Below are 24255 nucleotides of genomic sequence, written 5' to 3'. Positions count from 1 at the left end.
TAATTGGCTTACCATTTAAAACAGTTTAGAGCAATACAGTAAGAGTAAGTCCTACGTGAAGATTATTTTTCCCTTCTTTCTTTACATCATATTATGGACTGATTTCCTACTCAGTTTGTTTCAGAAAAGGAACTCACAGTTCCTTTACATATTTCAAAGCATTGCTCTGAGAAAAAATATTGTTTTTTCCTATGGCTGGAGCTGGAATTTTCCCTCTGGAGCCCTGACCAGTTGCCATTTTGAAGTGCTCACAGCTTAGAAATCTAAAAAGAAAAAAACAACTTCAAAACAGAGGCTTCAAAGGTCAGGGTAAAAGTGACATAGTTCATTCTGTGTATGAACGCTCTGTATCAACAAATAGTCCTCTGTGTGCAGAGGCATTAGGCTTGTTTCGAGTACGTGGTCAAAGAAAATAAAGCTTTCAATTCTGCTGCCTAAACATGGGTGATAGCCCCAATTCAGATGGTCAAAGCTATTAAAAAAATCCATGTGGAGCTCTCAGGTATGGACTAGTCATGGACCAACAGGATCTCATCTGGAGGCCAACAAGAGCAGCAGCTAGAGGTCTTCGGGATACCTCAAGGCATTTTAAACAGTAACAGATAATTATGTTTTGGCATATGAATCAAGTCCTTAGTGCCTCCTCTCTTACCCTTTCTCATTCCAGAAGTCGTATGTCCCACTGCCAAGTTGTATGTCCCACTGCCAGGGCATCTCCCTTCCTATGCTTCTTCTCAACTCAGAACACCGTACAACTAACAACACATTCAGACTTAACAGAGTCTAATGTTCCTTTCCCTCTCTCCTACAAGGTTGTGGCGGATTCTCTCTCAGTGGAAGAGACTGGACAGCTTTCAGAAAGACTGTGTACAGTTCAGACAGACACTACAGCTACAATGTCATAAGAACACTATGGAATTCTACAAGCCTTGACACGCTGGAGGTAGATCAGATCAGCATTTCTTAAATTTTCAGATTGGCAACCTCTTAAACAAGAAACCAAACTGACAATCATTGTCAACTACTGTAAAAACAAGATCAAAAAAAGTATTAATTACTGCTTTCATTTTCTACATCGAGAAGGAAAAATGAGCTATCTTGCTTGGTTTAATACAGCAATTCCAAGACAGAGCTGGACAGGTGGCAGAAATAGGCCACCTCGCTAGGGAGAAATACAAAGTACGAGGGCAGGAACTGAGAAACTTTTAGCAGAACTAAAGTAGAGAAAGCAGGCAACAACATGGAGGTTCATCCTAGAAGGAACAGCAGAGACAGGAGGAAGGACAAACAAAGGGGAAGTAAGAAAGCAGCAGCAGCAGAAAGAGTGCTGATGAACATGATGGAAGATCAAGGAGGGCAGAAGGCAATTATTGCAATGAACAGGTTAGGAACATGTCGAAGAGTCAACCTAACAGTAAAGCAATTAAATAAAAATTAACTGTTACTCACTAGTGCTCATGTGAAATCACTTGGCCATCCTACAACGCTTTTATTCTGGCCTGAAATGCCTCACACAGCAACAGCCAGCAGCAGTCTCCCTCACCAAAATATTCACTGTCAACAGTCAGGGTATGGAGCAGAGGTATATGAGTTTTCTTTAAAAATCAGAACAGTTCCCTGTTGAACTTTTTCTTTACACAGCTGAGCTATTTTTATATCATAAGAAAGAGTTTAAATTCTTCCATGACACACTTTAAAAACTGAATCCTGTTCTCCAAAAATATTCAAAGAGCAAATGTTAATGGTCCAATCTTCTCTTCCATCGTGCAGCACATACACCAAATCCCTTGGAAAATCATTTTCTGAGACTTTAAAGTGTTTTATGCTGCATAATGAAAACAAGACCATATAATTTTTGCATGAAACAGGAAATTAGTACCTTGAACACACCCGTAAGAAAAATAACATAAAATATATCAGATGTAACCCCAAAGTTTGCAGTACAGCAAATCTACAGAAAAAAAGACTTCCTAAAGTCTGGGAAAAAAGATATTTTTTTAAAGATATATTTTAACACTATAGTGCTCACACAAATTGCAGTATTTATAAATTAAACACTGATTCATATCTATTGACCTCAAGACAAAAGACCAAGGAGATTTACTTTCACCCAGCCTTTCTGTAACATATGCAGCTGTCAGCTGTTCATATTTTCACCTTTCAGGACATTTTCAATAGGGAATTAAAAGTTTTCTGAGAAGCCCAAGTTCTTCCCAACCCTATTCACAGCCCTCCATCACTAAACAGCCTCAGATATGTCTCCTTCCCAGGTCTGCATACTGTGAAAGTTTAATGGTACAAATGACACTTAAATTAAGCTCAGGGGTTAATAAAACTTTTTTTCTCTTACCTAGGCAGCTCCAGCAGGAGACTCTGCCCATATAAGATTTGAACCATCCCCACGAAGATCTCCTCTTCACTGATGAAATAAGGAACCCAGGGCAATTGCTTGCTAATTTAGACATGTCAGTTGCGTGCCTAAAGTTGAATGAATCCAAGCAAAGTGTCTATGAGTTAGGCACTGTGTGTCTGACCCTTGAGACACCCAAGTTCCTTTACACAACCCATAGTGGTTACGCTAATTACATGGGTGTCTAAATGCAGTACTCAGAACAAAATAAATTGAGTTGTAAAATGAGTTTTCAGAGAAGCAGTAAATGCATCCCACCAAAACCACGATGGTGCAATGCTGTTAAGGGGAGGAAAACCAAGGCCCAGAAACCCAAAAATCTTCACACAAGTAGCTTGTTTATGCACCATACTTGAAGATTTGTCAGTCCTTTATAACTGGTGCCTTGTAAAGTTTCCCAGTTCCAGTACATGAAGTATTCTGAAAAAGAGATTCTGTGGCTTTTTCATGGAAAACAGGAAAACTATGAACATACAGATAGCCCTGCCTGCTCAAAAAGACTGCCTAGCACAGTATTCTGCTCTCCAACAGTGGCCACAAGCAGATGTTCAAGAAAGACTAAGACCAGGGAAGTATAAATAGCACTCTCATTTTCTCCCATGGAGCACCTCTCCCAGTACTTGTCCATGTCTCCCCTTGGACTTTTTTTCACCTACAATCTCTTTTGACAAGGAGTTCACAAACCTACTACCTGCTTCAGTAACAGCAATCTTTTTGTGATCTCTGCAGCTGTCTCCTGCTAACCTCACTGGGTGGCCCTTTAGTCTTGGCTGGAAGAGACAGTCATCTCCTCCACCTCAAATCCTTCACACCTTAAGTCACAACTGTCCACATGTAAAGAGTGCTTGTTTACCTAATCATTCCCCATAGGGAAACTATTCCAGTCTCGAAGATCCTCGTAAGAAAAAGCTTACAAAGAAAATTTTTTGTGTACTGCAAACTGGATTAAAATTAAACGTGATACAGATACAGAAATGTATTTTATATTCACCAGCCATAAAAACACAATTAAAAACCCTACTGCATATCTTTTTAGAATTAAATAAAACCCAGTGCTTTATCCACCCCTCATTTTAACTAGCGTTTATAGTCTTGCAAAAAACTGTTTTTTAAAGACCTGACTTATTTTTCAGAAATGAAATTCGTACAAGAATTAATAGCTTAAAACCCTACACAAGCACCTTCTAGTTCAGAGTATGTGTGGAAAAAAAGCACATATCTACAAGCTAAGTAGAACTTTTAACTGCAGAAATTGGTTATTCAAATGAGAAAAACCCCCAATTCACATTCACTACCAGAATTCACATCAATTGGCAAACAAATCTACTGTTCCAGTACATTCAGAAGCAAGTATGGGCCATAAGACCAAAAAAATCTTAGTCACTGGGTGACAAAAAGGTTCACACAGATTCTCCACAATTCCGAATAGTAACAGAGGCTGCCAAGAAGTCAGAGGAGCCCACAACTGGCATCAGCAATCACAGACATCTGACTGCATATAACCACAGTAAAAAAGCCTGGTCAAAAACAGTCAAGGAGTCAAGAGCGCCAGGAGAAAGTGGTTCCTATAGAGAACACTAGCTGATTTACTACAATCTCAGATGACGAGCACTAGTTCCAAATGCCAAGCATCTGTGGAAATGGACCTCAATGAAACACAAAGTGAACAAACAAACACAGGTTCCTCTAATATAGCAACACATCTGAAGCCTAAATGTCCTCAGATATGCCCACGCCCACCATATAGATTGTACAAATGGATGACCACATAGACGATGAAAGTGCTTCGCCAAGGGTTGCAGGTCCCTTGTCCCCACGCACACGCCCCAGCATACAGCATTGACAATAACAACATACCGCTCAGTAGCTCATACAGCACCTGCACAGTAAGCTGGTCAATATTTTGACAACAGAATTATTTTGAAAAACATTCAATGTATTTTCAACCAATATAATTACATTTGTCTCAGTGCACTCTTGTTAGAACTGGACAGTATACGAAACAAAATTTTTCATGTTTTAGAACACCTACGTTTGAAATAGAACATTTTCTACAAAACTGACATTGTCATTAAAAAGCTTTTTAAACTACATTCTTCAATTTTCACTCCCACTTGAAGACATTTCACATTTCATTTATAAATCAAATGAAAAACTCCTAAAATGTCCCACAAAAAACATTCTGATTTTTCTTAAAACCTTAATAAAGTACCCAGTCCTCTGCAGCGGTGACAGCAGTGCATCAGGTGACAGTCCCAAGGCTTCAGAGAGCACAGGCGTGTTTTCTGTATCAACACATCCTCCTGATGCACACTCCTTCCACTGCTGTAGCTGTTTTGCCTCTTCTCTCAGAAAATTCTTTAATACTACTGCAAAATCACTATCATAGAAAGACTACAGTGTTTTCGGTTTTAGTCCTTCTATTCACCTGCCAGACTATTATCCCTAACCTTCCTTTCCCAGTAAAAAATATAAAATTCACTCCTTTGGGTTAAAGACACTACTAGCACTTGCTTAAACTTTGTGATCTTAGCGTTCTGCTGAACTGGGAACAAAGATACCTACGTTCATATGCAAATCAAATTTTCAAAAATATTTACGGCACTGATAGAGTTTTGAAATGTTTCTTATTACATATACATTCAAAAATTTACCCTTATTATAGCATAATAAACTTTGCAAACTATTTCCTGAAGTACCACTACAGAACAACTAAAGTTTTCAAGCTGTTTTTCATATTAATTCAACAATTTTACCACAATTATTTGATGCAAAAATACAGTTTTATTTGTGACTATTCCTCCTGTTCTGTTCCAAAGCTATTCAAACTGGAACATATTCATTTCCAATGAGATATTTTAAAAAGATATGTCACAGCATAATGATAACCTATAAAGCATGTTGAATTGAAAGACCATATGTTGCAATTGTGAAAGATACTCTGAAGCAGACACAGTCACTACTGTCTGCTGCTACCTGGCATCCTCAGTGAACTACCTGAAGTAATGATTGGAGTCCCACTGTTCGTCCTTTATATTCAATGGGAAGGTTTTGATTATTTTTTTTCCTCCTAAATTTTTGGCACCTGTAAGTATGTAACTTCCTCTACGAAATCATCAATACACATCTGAAGCCAGGTATGAAAGGATACACAGAAAGTCTGATGCAAATGCCATGTTTAACCCATCTGCATATTTCTCCAGGAGAACACTGCCTGTAACCTATCATTTAAAGATGACAAGGAACAAATGCCACAACATTCTTATAAAAAATTCATGCAACACCCTCATCTAGCAACATCAATTACTTTATCTCTCTCCTACACTGTTAGCTGTAAGACTAATAAAGCTACTCAGCAGGCAAGGGATTTAATGAAATAGACCCCGAGTTCCTGGGAGGATCACCTGTGGTTCCAACTCTAACACTTCTGATAAAATACAAGCTCTCTTCCTGCTGCTGAGGAGGGAGGGTGTAATAATATGGTGTAAAGTATTCAAGTGTGTAGGAGAACATTTGAGTGTGGTGAAAGGGACAAGGAGAAAAAACTATTTAAATAGTAATAGAAATTGACAGCTTTTACATTTAGGTCACTTGAACAGCAAAACAAGTTCACAGCAATTCTTTCAATAAGCAAGAATACAATTAAGCATACGTACTAACCATCATTAATAAACCACATAAACCAGCATAAAAAATACTGCCTTGCACTGTTATAGGTTCCCAGTTTCCACAAATATTTTCAGTTCTGTTCCCCATCTAAGGCTGAGGCATCAAGATACAAATATTATGGAACAAACATTTCCCAGTGGCTACTGGGAAAAGTAAGGACCAAAATAAACAGCATTAAAAAAAAACCCAACCCACTTATCACTGAAAGGTCTCGAGATCTCATCCCATCACCTAACAAATCTAAATACTGTCTGCTTTCTCCTCCTCTCAGTGTGAGGCTGGGCAGCGGACAATTTGGCTTGCCTTCCTCTGCAAGGAAGGGATGAAAAATTCTTTACTTATTGATCCTTCTAAATTAATCAAAACATTCCTTACCTTGAAATCTAGTGCATTCCAGTCTTAAATTTCCTTTAAGAAAGCTGACTTAATCTCCCGTCTCTGAGTGAACTTCATGTTCTAGGGTAAATCTTACCTAATTTTGGCAGGGAATAGGGCACTTTAAAATAATCTTCATAAAATTCAATAAGTCTCCTTGTAATATTTAGAGCATAGTCCCCCGATCCTCTTCGGATTGCATCAGGCCTTGCATATAACCGTACCTGTTAAAAAACAAAGCGAAAGACCGATCATTTCAGCATCTACATTTTAAAGCTATCCTACCTGCAGAGATGAACTATTCTAAGGTCGTTGTGAGGTGGCAGGATTATTCTCTTAAAGCCAAATGTGACTGTCATGTGTTTGTCAAAACATGCCATAGCTGAAAACCAGAACTTCCACAATTAAGGTTACCAAGTTGAGAAGTCACAATCTCCTACTTGTTTGTGTTGCCAAATAAAAGACTTAACACTCCTTGCATCAAAATAAATATTCAAAGAAAAACACTTACATGTGTTTGCTAGAGATATGATGGGAGAGTGGATTAGTATAATGGTTCTCTGCCTACACTGAATGTAGGCAGGATGCAGTGGCTCAGTAGGAGAGCAGTTCATGGTTTGTTAAAGGCACATTGTATCGAGCCCTGAAAGTATTAGTAGACTGTGGAGAAAAAAAAAAAAATAATCATTCTCTTTTCTTTTCTCTGGCAGTGACACAGTTACCCTCGATGAGCTATGGAAGACTGGAAAAAAAAACATTTATAAGCTCATTCATGTAGACAAACAATTAACATTCACGAAACCTCCATGTCTGCTTCAGGCCTCTGTTTTCAGAAAGCAGTAAGTTAAAGCTGTTTATAAAACCACAGACCACTGTCTTCAGCATAAAATAGCTCACCCATCTGACTACGTGGAGCACCAAAGTGAACAGAACTCACCTTCATAATTGAGCATCCAAGTGCGACCAGCTTCCCTCCCGATCAAGAAGGCAGCAGAAAGCACCGCCAGGTTATTCATTATTCCCTGTCCTTACAGTCCTTAACGCTTCCTTAGTGCAAAGATGACACACAGCTACAGCTAACGAGAACTGTTAACCACGAAAGGGATAGAAAGGAGAGCCACTTTTTGCTCTCCCTCCTCATACGCAGTCTGATGAACGTAGCCAAGGGGAAGCAGCATGTGCTTTGTGGCTGTGGCAGAAGGTCTCTCCCTGCAGTACATAATGACCTGATACAAACAAGACTCTACTAAATGTCAGTCCTAATAACAATATCTTACTCCCTAATACCTTCTGTGGTAGGATTAAATCCCAGCCACGGTTCCGAGGAAAGCAGCCGGGCAGAAATCAGAAAATATCAATGCAAACATGAAGCAGAAATACCAGTTTTGCAATGTTTCTAAATGCTATATTCTGGACCGAGAAAATCCAATGGGATTTTCGGCTTCAGTGAAAGCATTACCAAGTATTGCTTTACTGCTCTTTTCCTGAACCAGCTCAGTTACCCAAGCAGAAACCAGATATCAAACCTCAATACACCGTACCTGTCAATTCTGTTTTAACCCACTCTCTTTGTTTTCAGTATGCAGACACATTATTGTGCTGTTACTAAGTCCATCTTTATATTTTTTATCTTTGTATTGTATTACAGACTCAGTGCACAATCAACCACACATAGTTATCATTTGTAATGTAAAACAGATAACAGTGTAACCTAATGAGACATGTAATAAAGCAGACTTCTCATAATCATCACCTGAAAGCATATAAACCATTATCTGAATATTTCCAAGTCACTATTTTTGTTTATTGCTTCCTTCCAAAGTTAACAGTGACATGTACATTAAATGTTCCCTTATCTATTAAACTAAATATATTTTTTAACAAAATATATATTAACCACAGAGATCCTAATTCAAACATCTTAAAACCTTTAGTTTATGGAAGGATGGTAAGAATCACAATTAGATTTGTGATGAACACTGTTTTGTATCATTAAACCTTCATACACAATTTTGCATAATTGCTTTACTGGCACAGTTGACTGTACCAGCAAATTAGGGAAAAAAGATTCAGCCAACCAAGTATGCAAAAAATCATTCAATTTGACAGTGGCCAAATGTGTCCATAATAAGGAATAAGAGAACAGAAGGGAAGAAAAAAAAATAGGTACATACAAGAAAAATCGAGGTTCAACTTACTGCATTACACCGTGTGTCTTTTGGCAAATGCAGAAAAGGCATTTAATGGTGTCTAAGACGGAGCCCAAGTACCAAAGCTCAAAAACCGCAATGCTGCAAACTTTCATTTGCCACCTGCCTACTGCTGAATGTAGTTTTATTTTGCCTGTAAAGCTTCACTGGGTGCTTCTCTGCCTGCCCAGAACAGCTCCGGACTGCCAGGGCTCCATGGCTCACACCAAGGTCACCCCTAAGCTGAAATACAGTTCAGAAATTACCCATGCCTTTGCCCAGGTCTCTCAGGGGCTCTGAGGCAACAGGCATTCCCAAAGCATGCCAGCCATCTTCAAATGATGGGTCTGCTTCTGCTTGTCTACCCAACAGCCACTGAATGTGAAATGTATGGAGGAACCTTAGAGGCGCCATCACAGACTCACCCCTGGCCTCAGCAAATTCCCTCTTGGTTAGCAGAGGGCTACTGCAGGGGACGGTCTGTGACATTCTGCCTATCTGGCTAGCTGTTCTGGATGACACCTTCTCAGGTGTCATTCACGATATAAGGACCTTGGTCCAAAGTTCAGTCTAAAGGCTGGCACCTGTAAGCATGCAATTGAAGCACCTAACTTTCACACATCAATGTCCTTTAATGTGTATGGGCTTATCTTGACCATGTTTTACTTCCAAGTCCATAAAATGAGGACTATATTATTTCCTTAGCTTATACAAACACTCTGAGTGTTAAGTAACAAAGACTAAAGTTTTCAGATACTGCTCCAAAGAAGAGCCCAAGTAAATAAATCAGAATTAAGATTAAGACATGAGATTTGTTGAGCATAATTTGTTTGTTTGTTTACTGCTTTCATATCAAGAGGCAGACACGTTGTGTTACTTCATAACTATGTTGGACTGAACAATAACGCATAATTATTATACACTTTCCCACAGGCTGTTTGATCACTATACTGAGAATTTCATTTGACATTAATTTAAATAAGAGAAAGAACAGAAAATCTTCTGCAGGGTCAGACCTAAATATAAATCAAAGTAGTACATGTTCTCCTACAAAAGATAAATAGGTTTCTAGCTTAGGTGCCTAATTCGTCACTCACTGCAATGGCACCTACTGCCCTGCAAATATTAGTGAAGCTCTTTTTCACAATCTTTGCAAGATTAGGTTATAATATTATTTTCACGTAAGAAAGTGGAGAACAAAGAGAGACTGAGACTAATTCTGGGTGCCTATCTTGACACCTCTCAATGTCAAGTATACCTAACGGGTTTATTGCACACACTTAAAGCACTGTTCCCATTATCTTATTGCAGTGGTGAACACTTTATACAGCTTTGAGTCTGATCACAGGTGCCTTAGTTTGGGTATTAAGAAAATTAGTAACACACAATTAGTGACTAAATGAGACTGTGTCACTTTATGTGATTTGCTTGGCATCTCATAGCAACTATGGTGGCAGAGGCAGGGAGGGAATTCAAAGATGGCATTCAGTCTCACAGCCACCTGAGAGCCTGCACCAAGCATCTTCCGCGTTTGGGAATTAATAAGGTAGGGACTGTTCAGACAACAGGAATATTCACAGCACACTGGTGTTTTCCTGATGCAACGTAGTTCCCTGTGTGTCTTAGATGACAAAAATACTGGAAAAATATTATGAAGGATCATATTAGTAATGACACTGTCATAATACCTATGAATATAACAAAGTTCACATGGCCAACCTAAATTCTGGGGTGTTTTCTTAGCTCCTTTGCACCTACATTTGCAGTCATTACCAATCTTTCAACAGAAGTTGACTACTAAGAAAAAACAAAATCCAAACCTCTCATTTCTCTCTCAAATGGAACCAGACTGATCACCTCCTTCCTAACACAATTTTGAGTAACTAGGTTTGCACCTTCAGCCCTACAACCCAGACCTCCCCTTTGACATTCATAAGATGCTGCTGTTCTTACACCACACAGCCACTGATGGAGACCAGAGACATGTTGCTAGAAATCATTTTCATTTTTGTTAACAGCAGAGCAAGAAGTTATTAGAAACCCTAAATGAAATTGCTGCAATGTATATTTTCTCATTCTTTTCTAAAGTGAGCAAAAACGTGAGTTGTTCGCCCTTCTTTCTGGAAGCCCTGGGCAATTTTCATTAGAACTTTAAATAAAGACAATACAATAGCCACACTCAAGATATCACCACAGAAATATCATCCTGAAGGATTAATTTAAAAATATTAGCAAGCTAACTCAAGTTCTTAGAATGACTTTGGCAGCATTATCAGATAAAATTCTAAAACGTTCCTGAAACTTGTATGGTAAATTCAATGTATTTGTTATAAGAGATCAATAGTCTACTTCTCTACAGTTAACGTATTTGCTGTATAAAAAGCGTACTTTCACAAATAATTTGTACATACTGATGTCATCTATCTGGACTTCTGTAAGACCTTTGGCACAATCCCCCACAACATCCTTCTCTCTAAATTGGTGAGACATGGGTTTGATGGGTGGACTGTCTGATGGATGAGGAATTGGTTGGATGGTCGCATTCAGAGGGTAGCGGTCAATGGCTCAAGGTCCAGATCGAGATCAGCAACAAGTGGCATCCCTCAGGGCTTCGTACTGGGACCAGTACTGTTTAACATCTTCACCAATGACATAGACAGTGGGATCGAGTGCACCCTCAGCAAATTTGCAGACAACACCAAGCTGAGTGGTGCCATTCACACACCTGAGGGACAGAATTCCATTCAGAGGGTCCTGGACAAGCTTGAAAAGTGAGCCTATGTGAACCTCATGAGGTTCAACAAGGCCAAGTGCAAGGTCCTGCACGTGGGTCGGGGCAACCCCCCCATATCAATACAGGGGGATGAAGGGACTGAGAGCAGCACTGTGGAGAAGGACTTGAGGGTACTAGTGGATGAAAAGCTGGACAAGAGCCAACAATGTGCGCTTGCAACCCAGATGGCCAACCATATCCTGGGCTGCATCAAAAGAAGCGTGGCCAGCAGGTCAAGGGAGGTGATTCTGCCGCTCTACTCCACTCTTGTGAGACTGGAGTACTGCATCCAGCTCTGGAGTCCTCAGCACAGGAAAGACATGGACCTGTTGGAGTGGGTCCAGAGGAGGGCCACAAAAATTATCAGAGGGGCGGAACACCTCTCCTATGAAGACAGGCTGAAAGAGTTGGAGTTGTTCAGCCTGGAGAAGAGAAGGCTCCGGGAAAACCTTTTGTGGCCTTTCAGTACTTAAATGGGTCTGATAAGAAAGATGGGGACAAACTTTTTATCCGTGCCTGTTGTGACAGGACAAAGGGTAATGGTTTTAAACTAAAAGACAGCAGATTTAGACTAGATATGAGGAAGAAATTTTTGACTGTGAGGGTGATGAAACACTGGAACAGGTTGCCCAGAGAGGTGGTAGATGCCTCATTCCTGGAAACATTCAAAGTCAGGTTGGATGGGGCTCTGAGCAACCTGATCTAGTTGAAGATGTCCCTGCTCATTGCAGACAGATGAACTAATTACCTTTAAAAGTCCCTTCCAACCCAAACTATTCTACGATTCTATATTGCAACATTTTCTGTAGTCTTTCTTAATATTTCAGCATTTGTTACATAAAATAAGTCAAAGTAATTTAAAAATATTTGTAATACCAGGTCGCCAGAACAGATGAATGTGATTGTAAAATGAGAGCTGTTTCCCATAGTGAGGGACAGTTGTAACATACACTAAGAAATGTGCAACAGATTTAGAACAAATCACATCTAACTAAAGTCAGCTTATTAACTACTGTGCATGAGAAAATCTTCCTGTCTGCAGCAGGTAAAAATTATTCATCAAAAAGAAAGTCAGCACTTAAAAAGAAAAAATATAGGTTTTCTTGTCTTATTACTTCAGAGTGTTTCAAGAAAATGTGAATTGGTAACTACATACAAGGTACAACGGGTAAATTCTGACAAGTACAAACTGTAAATAGCAACGAACATATCAACTTCTGGTGAATAGTATGTTCACTAAAAATGTTTCCACTGTAAAAAAGACTAGTGATAATTTCAGCATGTAATAAACAGAGGAAGGGGTTCAGAAAAGTAGAACTGTTCTATTTTGACATTTTAAAAATCACTTTTTCTTTTCTTTTTTATTTTTTTGCATTAAAATTGAAATATGTGAAAAAAAGAAAAGGATGAAAGAGTTGAAGAACAGTAAGGAAAAACCTGCAGTCTTTTTTCACGTTTTGTGATATATTTCAGGTCAAACTGAAGGCTTTGTTTAGCTCTGCTTTGCAGGTAGGAGGAACATGGAATACATTCGGCATTTTGACCACAGAAATAAAAAGTAAAAATCCATTATTTACACATGTCTAATTGCAAAAAGACTGTTGTTCAACCTTCTCCCTCTGCTGGAATTCACCAAAGGTGAAAGAACACCAGAGAGAACCACAGTATGTTCTCCCTCTGGCACTAGAGGAAGACACTAACAACCTTTGCTAGAGGTGCCACAAGCCTGCCAACCTGCTCCCCCAGGGAATTAAGGAAGCTGACAACCTGCCAGAAATCAGGATGTTACAGTAAGAGGTTTGCAAGCCTGAAGCGTGTCATACACCAGAGCCCACCTCTTATTTTAGAATTCAGTATCCACTTCTACATTTGAATCCTGCTCTTGAAGACATTATTCTCTATGCCACCTTCTATTTTATGTGTGCATTCCCTTTGAAACATTAATTCTTACAGTCGTGTTGTCTTTTTAGGGGAGTGTCACCTTGCTTGATACCAAGACATATTTTTATTCTTTTATTTAATCTAACAGTAAAGTTTGGTGATCACGATAATCCCATATAACAGTCTGCATTAACTCAATGCAAGGCATCTTTTCCTTAAATGTTTAGCCGTTTTTTCCATGTTTTAAGATCATTCTAATTGCCATCACTGCCTTCCCTGATGCCCTGGGGGAATCACAGCTCACTGGATGAGAAATACTGCTCCAAGGGAATAAAGGGCACCTCTGTTTTAGCAAGGGAAGAGCAGATGGCTCATTGGGCTCTAATGACCTAACGCAACACCCGCTGACTTCAACTGAATGACTCCTGTTAACTACAGGGGCTCTAAATCAGACTTTCAGAGAAGACATGACCAATCAGCCCCTGGGCTAGGGACACTTCTGCCAAGGCAACCTTCACCAACAGCATCTGCACGTCTACAGTCCATGTTTTTAGATCACTACTTGAGTGGTCCTTGTTAAGCAGTGCACAGGAGAAAAAAAAAAAAAAAATGGGCCTTTAAATGGTGGCACTCTGGTCATGGCCACTGATAATTCAGATCATGAGAAGCAGGACCACTGACTGGATCTTACGTTTATATCCCATGTTCTACAAGGAAAATAGCTCTCCACATCTTGAAAACATCCTAACGCAGAATTTACACAGCAGTAACTATTGCTGTATCACTGCCACAGCATCAGGTACGAGGCCAGCTTTGTTGCTGACAAGGGGAGAAGATGCATCTATAATCCTAGCCCTTAGTACACACCATCTGATACCATGGACATTGCCACATACATGACTACACAAAACCACTCCCAATGGTACCAATGGTACTCCCCATCACAGAATCACAGAATGTTAGGGATTGGAAGGGACCTCGAAAGATCATCTAGTCCAATCCCCCTGCCGGAGCAGGATTGCCTAGATCATGTCACACAGGAACGTGTCCAGGCGGGCTTTGAATGTCTCCAGAGAAGGAGACTCCACAGCCTCTCTGGGCAGCCTGTTCCAGTGTTCAGTTACCCTCACCGTAAAGAAGTTTTTCCTCATATTTATGCGGAACCTCCTGTGTTCCAGCTTGCACCCATTGCCCCTTGTCCTGTCAAGGGATGTCACCGAGAAGAGCCTGGCTCCATCCTCATGACACTTGCCCTTTACATATTTATAAACATTAATGAGGTCACCCCTCAGTCTCCTCTTCTCCAAGCTAAAGAGACCCAGCTCCCTCAGCCTCTTCTCATAAGGGAGATGTTCCACTCCCTTAATCATCTTTGTGGCTCTGCGCTGGACTCTCTCTAGCACTTCCCTGTCCTTCTTGAACTGAGGGGCCCAGAACTGGACACAATGTTCCAGATGCGGCCTCACCAGGGCAGAGTAGAGGGGGAGGAGAACCTCTCTTGACCTGCTAACCACACCCCTTCTAATACACCCCAGGATGCCATTGGCCTTCTTGGCCACAAGGGCACACTGCTGGCTTATGGTCATCCTGTTGTCCACTAGGACCCCCAGGTCCCTTTCCCCTACGCTGCTCTCCAACAGGTCTGTCCCCATCTTGTACTCATACATGGGGTTGTTCTTGCCCAGATGCAGGACTCTACACTTGCCCTTGTTATATTTCATTAAATTTCTCCCCGCCCAACTCTCCAGCCTGTCCAGGTCTCTCTGAATGGCTGCGCAGCCTTCCGGTGTGTCAGCCACTCCTCCCAGTTTGGTGTCATCAGCGAACTTGCTGACAGTGCACACTAATCCCTCATCCAAGTCATTAATGAATATATTGAATAGTACTGGTCCCAGTACCGACCCTTGAGGGACTCCACTAGATACAGGCCTCCAACTAGACTCTGCCCCATCCATGAAGAGCCTTTGCCCAGCCCTGAATGCTGTCACATCACATAGGCCTGTGGGACCACAAGAGACCTGAATCTCTCTGTCCTTTAGCTTGGCACTATTACAGCATCTTTCCAAGCAAACGTGGCTATTGTTCCAAGGACAGCATCTACCTATTTTGCTACTGTCTAGATTTCCCCTCCCCCTTTTTTCTATCTTTGGTCCATTTTGCTACATGAACTTAAGTTTGAACAGACTTGGGAGCAAATGGGTGTATGGAAATTGAGCAAAAGTCTGATGACAACCTTAAATCTTGTTGTTTTCTCAGGCAAGCATGGATTAGGTAACCTTTTATCAACACAGGAATCCACTTCACAATTAAGGATAGTTTCCCCTCCCACCTACTTCAAGCAGAATTAAAAGTAACTTTGTCAGGTGTTTTACAGCAGCTCAGAGTGCTTTTCCATTATGAAACAGATGTTTCTGCACATCAACTGGTGTCAGCAATGCCACCCTGGGAATAATGCTTGTTCTTTAATCCCTTCCTCAAAGCCAGCAAACTTCACATGAAGCACTGTTCTTGGAACGCCCCTCCAAACTCGCTCCAGTCCTCTGTGTGACTATACCCACAGGCTCACGCCAGCACTAGTACATCTGGGATCTCACTCACGATGATTTAAAAATCTCAGTTCAAAAGCACTTATGCATATGTTTAATTTTAAATATGTGTTTAACCCCAAACACGCATTTACAGGTTTCAGAAGGGCCTAACATTTCACCAGAGCATCCACTTACAAATTTTATAAAGGGGGAGAAAATAGCCTTATGCTCTTTATTTCAAGGTCCATAATACTTCTGCAGTAAGTGACACTCTCAGCTGAAAACCACATGCATTGCCTCTGTACTTAAAAGCTTCAATTTCCTTGATAATCTGAGATCTCTTTTATCTTTATTTTGCTTACTGACTATTTTAGGCACAAGTATTGCTTTTATTATTGTTACAGAGACAAATATATGTTCACATTAAACACCTAATATATCAGATGTCTGGATGCAACAGGCTTGGCTGCGACCTCCCTGGGTCACGTCTGCAAACACCGCATTGCATCTCAAATGAATTTTTAAATGTGATAAATTCGAAAGAAATAACACTTCACTGCATACACAAACAAGCTACAAGCCAAGTTCCACCGAGAAACGTGATGAGTTGCTTCACATGTGTGCATAACTCCACAAATTTTGTGTGTTCAAATGCAATAAGTTTTACAACATTGATGAGCGAAGGAGAGAAAGAGAGAATTGATGAGCGAAGGAGAGAAAGAGAGAAGTAGCTGTAGTGAAATAGCAATTCTGCTGTAGTGAACATAATTAAACTTGATAATGGGAAGAAATGACAGAAAAATGCCTTATTTCAATCTCCTATTCATTATTCATCATGGACAATACCAAAAAGAGACTGTATGGTAATGAGATGTGCTTACTGAATACCGAAGGGACAGCTCATCTCTATAAGGAGATTGCTTTTCTCCAAACTGAGAAGTCACACACAGCACTGCACTGAGCCTTTTTTTGGATATAATTATAACCAAAAATGTTTTAATAAATTTAGGAATTTTTTTTTAAAGCTAGCTGGAAACAGTGAGAGTTCAATGACCTGATATTTTCTAAGGAAACACTGTTTTGCTGGAGATTGGGTGGAACTTTTTTTAAAGTAAACAAACATCATTTTTGCATTCTCATTCAAGACAGCTTTAACTGGTGTAATAAACCAGTTAAAATAAGAGAAGTCACCACTAAAAATAAAGTTTATATGAAAGAAATGGTCACAGAGGGAGTTATACTGGTAGAGAGGTTTCTCAGGAAACCAAATGCAAGCACAGGGGTGCCTGAACGTTGTTGCAGAGCAAGGGGAAAGAGGCTTCGAAAAGACGTGGCAGATGTTCCTGGATAAAAGTTCATAGCATAACCCTGAAGGAGAAAGAAGTGCAAGAAACTTCTGGGGTTCCAGGTGACAGCAGGAAAATAAGGAACATTAAGCAAAGAGATTGCCATGCATTTTCAGAGTTGCGAAGGGAGGAGGGGAAAAAATAGTTTTGTGCATCTTATTTCCAAATAAACATGAACACATAGGAGAAACAACTAGTTGCCTCATTGATTTCTCATCTGAACAAAAACAAATGCAAGTGTTTACTGACTGCTCCAGCCAAAGGTGCAACAAAATATTCCACCACGAGGCAAAACTGTCATGCAGACTTGCTACAATTTCCAACTTGAGAAGAGATCATAAAATACTTTGGAAAGTTAATGAGCTGCACTCACATATAAATCCGACCAATGTTCAGCTGGCATAAAATAAAATACTGGCTATGTCACTGACCACAATGCCATTAAGATTAATTTAGAGCACTCGGGATCTGTATCATCTTGTTGAAATGGCTCAGGGACAGAAAGTGAACATGTTAACAATTAATGTCTAGCAAATGTAATTACGGACACCATTTCAGAGCCATTTCAACCAACTAAGACTGCCACGATCCTACCACCAGGTACTCAGTCATTCAGCCTTGAGTCTTCCCTTACATCAGCACTAGAGATCATCTCATCTCACAGCAAGCTGTCAGCCAGACAAGTGGCTAACTACATCAACCAGGTGAGTAGTGTCCAGGCAGCCCAGTTTCCTTCACCTGTCCACCCATCAGGTCAGTGTTAGAGCCACTACAAGGAAGTATTTATGGAGAGAAGAGAGGACCATGACAGACTGGATACAGATAAATTTGACTCATTACAAAACTTCAACCTAGGAGAAAAAACTTCAATATAGTGGGGAATTCAGTGTCTAAGTTGTTGAGATTCTCAGTGGTTAAAGCTCCTTCCAGTCCTTTGTAGAAGGTGAAAAATCAGCATAGCTTTAAGAAACAAAGTACAAAGATTTACATTATTTGCCTATTACACATAAAAACTATGTATTGCAACACCAGTGGTAAGATGATGTGACAGTGGCTTTTCCCTCCCGGAAAAATCTTCAGTAGATGTTTCCCAAGGGTTAACGCCAGTTTCCATTTCCTTTGCTGGAGTGGGATTGGATCGGCACTTAAAAGAATTCTCTTATTCAGAGTATTTTTCATTGGCTATTTTATAGTCAAAGTATTCACACTGCACATCATTCATAAGTAGTATTTCACTTACTCTTTGGATAAAAAAACAGAGTTACAAAAGTACACAAGTTTAAAGAAAGTGCTAACAAGTGACCTACAACATTCAGCAGCCCTACAGCGTGACCGATTTCACCTGGCTGGAGACTGCTCTGTCACAAGCACACAGATGTTACCTTGGAGTGATTTCATTTGAAATGATAATCTGCAACCTTTATAACTGATGATTTATATTTTGGCATTGTCTAGAGGCTGTCAATATGACAACAAGGTTCCCCTGTGCTCAGCCAGCTACATAAATAGGAGAAAGGGTCGACTGTTACTCTCAGATCTGTCTGTCTAAACAGAGACAGGCAAAACACAGGGGAAATGAACTGTTAGTGTCTCTGTTTTATAAATGAATGATGCAGAAAGATGGGCTTAATAACAATAAGAAAATCTGAGAAAGAGCTGGAAATAGAACTCTGATTTCCTCACTGCCCTAAACTGATAAATCTTTTTTTCATCATAAAGCATCAAATTACTATTCCTAAAACACATTTTCTGGAAAAAAGCCTCTTCCATTAAAAATTTTTTAAAAAAATTAAAATCCTATTTTCAGGTTCCTCAGTCACAACATGTTTCCCAAAAACCAGACCTAAACTATATGCCAAGCTGTAGACCAGGATCCCTGAAATTGCTCAACTTCAGAAGACATTCTGAAAACTGCAGCTCCCCACGTTCACTCATGTCTAAGAATAACCACCCCATTCCTATAACAACATCTTTTGTCAAGTGGCTACTGTGCTGAAACTATTTAGCTTTGTTTAAAGGGAATGGCTATTTTGTTATTCACTTAAAAGAAATTACTTTAAGAGATTCCAACAAAGTGGTCCCCTACAAAATAGCTACTAAGTAAAGTGATGTAATTGTCCAGAGCATAACAAAAAAACTGGGAGGAGATAGGGACAGACTGTACATGACAATCCAATGAAGATGATTGCAAGGGCGTGTTGGTATTTTCATGTTTCACATAAATTCATCACAACCATAGTGGAAACCATAGTCTGGTGGAGACACATTTCACCATACTCATCATATGTTTGCAGTAAATCTTGATTGGTATTAGAAAAAAAAAAATCTGTGGTAGATAAAGAGAACAGATGACAAAATACAGTCTGAAGAAAAGCAAAGCAGAAGCATAGTTCATCTGTGAGCTCAAATGCATTTACTCAATGCATAGCTTATAATAGCAGCAATAAGCAAAAGGAACACAGAAAATTATCTTGTGAGCTACACGTAAACTTCATAGAAAAACTATTTGCAAGGTAAACAGATTAGCACTGTAAGGTGCTGAGTTTTAAAGTACCCTTTAAAACTTGCTGGCATTGAGGAAACTCAGCACTCTGCAGCCAAGTCTGCACTGTGCTGGATTGAGCCCACGACACATTTTGAAAAACTGTACCTAGCCCTTAGGAGGAAGAAAAATATGCACGTGGGAAATTTTGTGCTCTGACTGGTATAAAATCCATAACAAAAACAAAAACGGGTTACATCAATAAAAGCAGCAACCATATTAACAGTGAGAGTTCCTTCAGGCTAAAAGCTTGTCGCAGCAAAGAGACAAACAATTTGGCCAGTAAAAGCAAAATCCATTAACCATGAAATAGGGAAACAAGAAATCGAATTTTTCATATGGACACACACTAAAATCCACTAAAAAAAACATCATTAATACTCTGTTTCTGACTCTCAACGAATATTTTAAATGTTTTTAAAAACCCTCCAAATCCACAGAACAATATAAAAATAAAACAAAAAAGTTAAATGTACTAGTAGCATCCAAACACTTTTGCACAACTAGCCTCTGACAAAACCATGGGCAGAATAAGCACTTCAGCCAGAGAAGATAGATTAGGGGAGAGGCAGTTATCTATCAGTAACATCTCCTTCCCATGGCTGAAAAGATTCCAGCCCCCTTCTGGGCACATCAATCTCAGTGTAAAACATGAGAATTAGAAAAAAAAAAATTCCGAAGGCAAATTACAATTATAAATAGAGAAAGCAAAACAGAAGGGCTGAATCAATTAGAACATTATTCCTATCTCAGGACTCCCATCTGAGAAAGATCAAGGCCACAACTAGGGATCAAAGTGATTAATCGCCTAACCAGCAGCCAGTAGAGACACAGATGAGAAGTGGCAGATCATATATACACAAAGAATCCAAATTGGCAGAAGCTTTTTGCACCTTAAGACAGAAGAAGCTGCAAAATTCAAGTACTCTGACATATACAAACTTAGACAAATGTGATAAGACTCTGAGGCATGCTGGTTTTAATCTACAGAACACATGTTAATATAACAACATGTGAATCATTTAAATTAAAATAAAATACTATAAAATGTTTAACTGCAGGGTTATTAATCAAATCCCTTCCAATATATGAAATGCTCAGATGTTTATGATTATGAAAAATTATTTTTGAACATTGTATCATTCAAGTTACATTCCTCATCTTAAAACCTCCACTACTCAGGACATATTTCTTATTAGGAAGATGTGAGTTAATCAGCGATGTCCTCTGCACGCCTATGGAAAAGGCTGTTTGATAACACTCTCTGATCAGCCACAGCTCAAACGCCACATCTAGTTCACATCTGGACAGCTAGCCAGTCAGCTAACCAGCTGAGATTAAACTAGGTCTGGATGACTACCACACAGGTTTTCCAAAATAAAACAATTTGGTGAGAGCTGACCTCTTCATTCATACCGATGTGCTGGCTAGCATTAGATTAAAATAGACTGTTTAGAACAGGATCATGTCTAAGAAGAACCAGGATTAAAACCCTTTCTTATCAAAAAAATCGGGGCAATTCCTTCCCTGGGAAGCTAACTAGCACAAAATGAAACAACAGGGTCCAACAGATTATGGGAAGATAGGAAGAAGAGAAATATTTCTGAGACCCGGCCTTTCCAAACTTTTAAATGCTGCAGGTGTGGTCATCATATCACAGGTGAACTCGCACTAAAGGTTTAAGTCTTAAATAACCAACCCATCAGGCAAATCGGAAGACACAAGCATTTTTGCCAGAATAATTTCTTTAATTCCAAGCACAATAAAACAGCCTCCACAGATATATTCCTTTGCTGGCAGTAGAGCAGATCGCCGCTATTTGAACAGTCCTTCTTTCCCTTTTCTTAAGCTGATGAAGAAAGCTATTCCCCTGCTTAGCTTCCAGCTGACATCCATGTCAATATAACAGCTTCATTAGTCTCTCTCTTTTTAACATTTTCTTAAAGTCTAAGATAACATTCCCTCTCATGAGACATACCCTGACTGCAGAGTGCAAGGTAAACCTTTAAAATGGCAGGCTTTATTTGCTCTCATTGCATCTCTACCCACAGCATAAACTCTGTCTACAACCAGAGGATTTGCAGATCAACAAACGTTAAGAACAATTATTAGGGGCAATATCAAGAACGTATGGGCAGCAGGAGCTTTTGTGCACTTTAGCAAGTACTGACACGACCATATGCAAAATCTTTGGAAGCTTCCATGGGATATAAGCACTGAAAAGGATAAAGCAGGGACTTTATAAGGACGCTTTCTCTAGGTTCAGCATACCAAATGGGACCTCCAGTAGCTTTTTTTCCCCAAGTTTCTGGTGCTTGACTCTGTTGTTGGCAGGGCAGCAGAAAAGGAGGACAAAGGGCCTGATCATGCCAGGCAGTTTGTGTACTCTAATTCTTTGCCACACAGTATCAGTGAGGAGTGCAATTGCGGCGCTTGAAAATTTCACTTCTGCAAGAGGCAAACTGCCATGGGGATGCAGGAAGATTATTAAAAAGAGAAGGGGACTGAAGGAGCTAGGCAGAGAAAGTATAAACTAATCACAAGTTGAGACTCTTCAGTGTGTGAAGTGAAGGAAACTACTACCAGAAGCTTCTAAGAAAAACATTTGTATAAATATCACTGACTAACATTCTGCTGCCAGTTTTGCCTAAAGCTCTCAAGCAGCTTGTGGCTACTGCCTCTAAATATCTACTACGCTTCTCCCATGAGGGTCTTCAAAGCTGCCGTTTCCTATCAGGCAGAGCAAAGGAAAAAAAGAATTATGAGCGAATAAGAAAGAAACCCCAGGGAGAAGAGTTACTGCTGGATCTCATGCTCGCAGTGCTGACTGAGTCCTCCTTAAACTAAAGGCCAAAGCTTAAAATGCTCCCTGGTTCAAGGACCAGTCAATCTCACCGTCAGCACCCCAAAGGATTAAGCCTACAAGAGACGGTCAGCCTCCAGCTGCTGTACCTCAGGGACTCCCAAACACTACCCAGCCCGCTTCCCAAGCACCTCCGTGCATCATGCTTACAAATCCAAACAGGCCTCGTCACTTTTACAGCTGCATTTGATCACTGCCCAACTTGCTCATGAAAAAAATAAAAAAGGTTAGTAGTCACAGATTATGGTAAACAATTATTAGAGTACTTTGCCTCTGGTTTTCTTTCTAACAAAATGAAAGGGCCAATTACTCGCCAAAAAAACTATTCACAGGATCACTGCAGGCCTGTAGGTGGTGAGCTCAGTCCAAGAAAATGGTAAGCTTTTGGAAGAGAGGGCACGCAGAGACACGAGCAACCTCAGCAGCAGCCTGGACCGTGCTTGTGAGGAGAGCGCTCCCCTAGGCAGCAGAGCATGGTGCAGAGGAGCTGGCGGGCACACTGGCATCACTGCATGTTACAATCCAGCACTGCTCAGAGACACGTGTACAGCAGAGGCAGAGCCACGTCTGAGCTAATAAGCCTTGACTTGCAGCACAGTAAATGACCTGGGACATGATGCTCTGCTGACATTGCTATCCCACTCTCCGTTACAGAAGCAGCTAAATCAGTGTCAATTAAGGGATCACCATGCTGTACTCACACTGTACTCCACTGAGGATTACTCATGTCTCCATAAAAAGAACAGATGTGCTTCATTCATTTTATGCCAACACAAGAATGGGGTCAAATATGAGCTGTGTGATAGCTGTAAGTCAGCTAAATAACCATTGTTCTTCACAATCTTCTCCATCATTTTCTGTATCTGGACACCATACCGCAGACCCTTAAGCAGCAGCAAAGGCTGCTCCACTGGTCTTCTCCAGCCCAAGTTCCACTGATGTACTTGCACACTCTGCAAAGCTCACTCACACTGCGAGTCCAAAGAAGGGCAACGAAGCTGGTGAAGGGTCTATAGCACAAGTCTTATGAGGAGCAGCTGAGGGAACCGGGGTGGTTTAGTCTGTAGAAAAGGAGGCTCAGGGGAGACCTTATCACTCTCTACAATGACCTGAAAGGAGGCTGTAGCGAGGCGGGTGTCAGTCTCTTCTCCTGGGTAAGAAGGGATAGGACAAGGGGAAACGGCCTCAAGTTGCACCAGGGGAGGTTTAGACTGGATATTAGGAAGAATTTCTTCACAGAAGGGGTTATCAAGCACTGGAGCAGGCTGCCCAGGGAACTGGTTGAGTCACCATCCCTGAAGGTCCTTTCCAACCTAAACAATTCTATGATTCTATAAGACCCTGAGAAATTACTCTTCTTCGAATGCTGCTTTTTACTTTGCCATTACTGCTGAGATGGCTAAGAGTTTTTCAGATTCTCAAGCAATAGGCATTCTGAAAGCTCTAGGGTGGTACTGAACAGGAAAAAAAAGGCAGTTTGATAGGTGGTAGCCTTTGAGCTCATAAAAACTGAAGCATCTTCATCACACGCTGGAAAGAGCAGGTATTTTGGAACAAATTCCAAATCCTATGTCACTCAGGAATTACAGAAATAGATCGAGTTACTAGGTCACTCACATAAGCAACCCAGTAAGCACAGCAAGAAAAAGATCTGATAGCACTTCACTGCCTTTTGGTCC

At 40.3% G+C, this 24255-nt stretch overlaps 1 protein-coding gene across 1 annotated transcript in view; it reads right to left on the bottom strand.

Moving 5' to 3' along the window:
* The window catches only part of TRHDE (thyrotropin releasing hormone degrading enzyme), a 227534-nt gene that overhangs the window by 177807 nt on the left and 25472 nt on the right, over positions 1 to 24255 (bottom strand). The window contains exon 3 of the mRNA XM_068400961.1: positions 6552 to 6678. Coding sequence (XP_068257062.1) covers positions 6552 to 6678 — 127 coding nt within the window. The remainder of the gene's footprint in view (positions 1 to 6551; positions 6679 to 24255) is intronic.

The sequence above is a fragment of the Nyctibius grandis genome, chromosome 5 (assembly GCF_013368605.1).
Source record: "Nyctibius grandis isolate bNycGra1 chromosome 5, bNycGra1.pri, whole genome shotgun sequence".
Classification (NCBI taxonomy): Eukaryota; Metazoa; Chordata; class Aves; order Nyctibiiformes; family Nyctibiidae; genus Nyctibius; species Nyctibius grandis.
The sequence above is the reverse complement of the archived record's forward strand: the minus strand, read 5'-3'. Positions and strand labels throughout refer to the sequence as shown.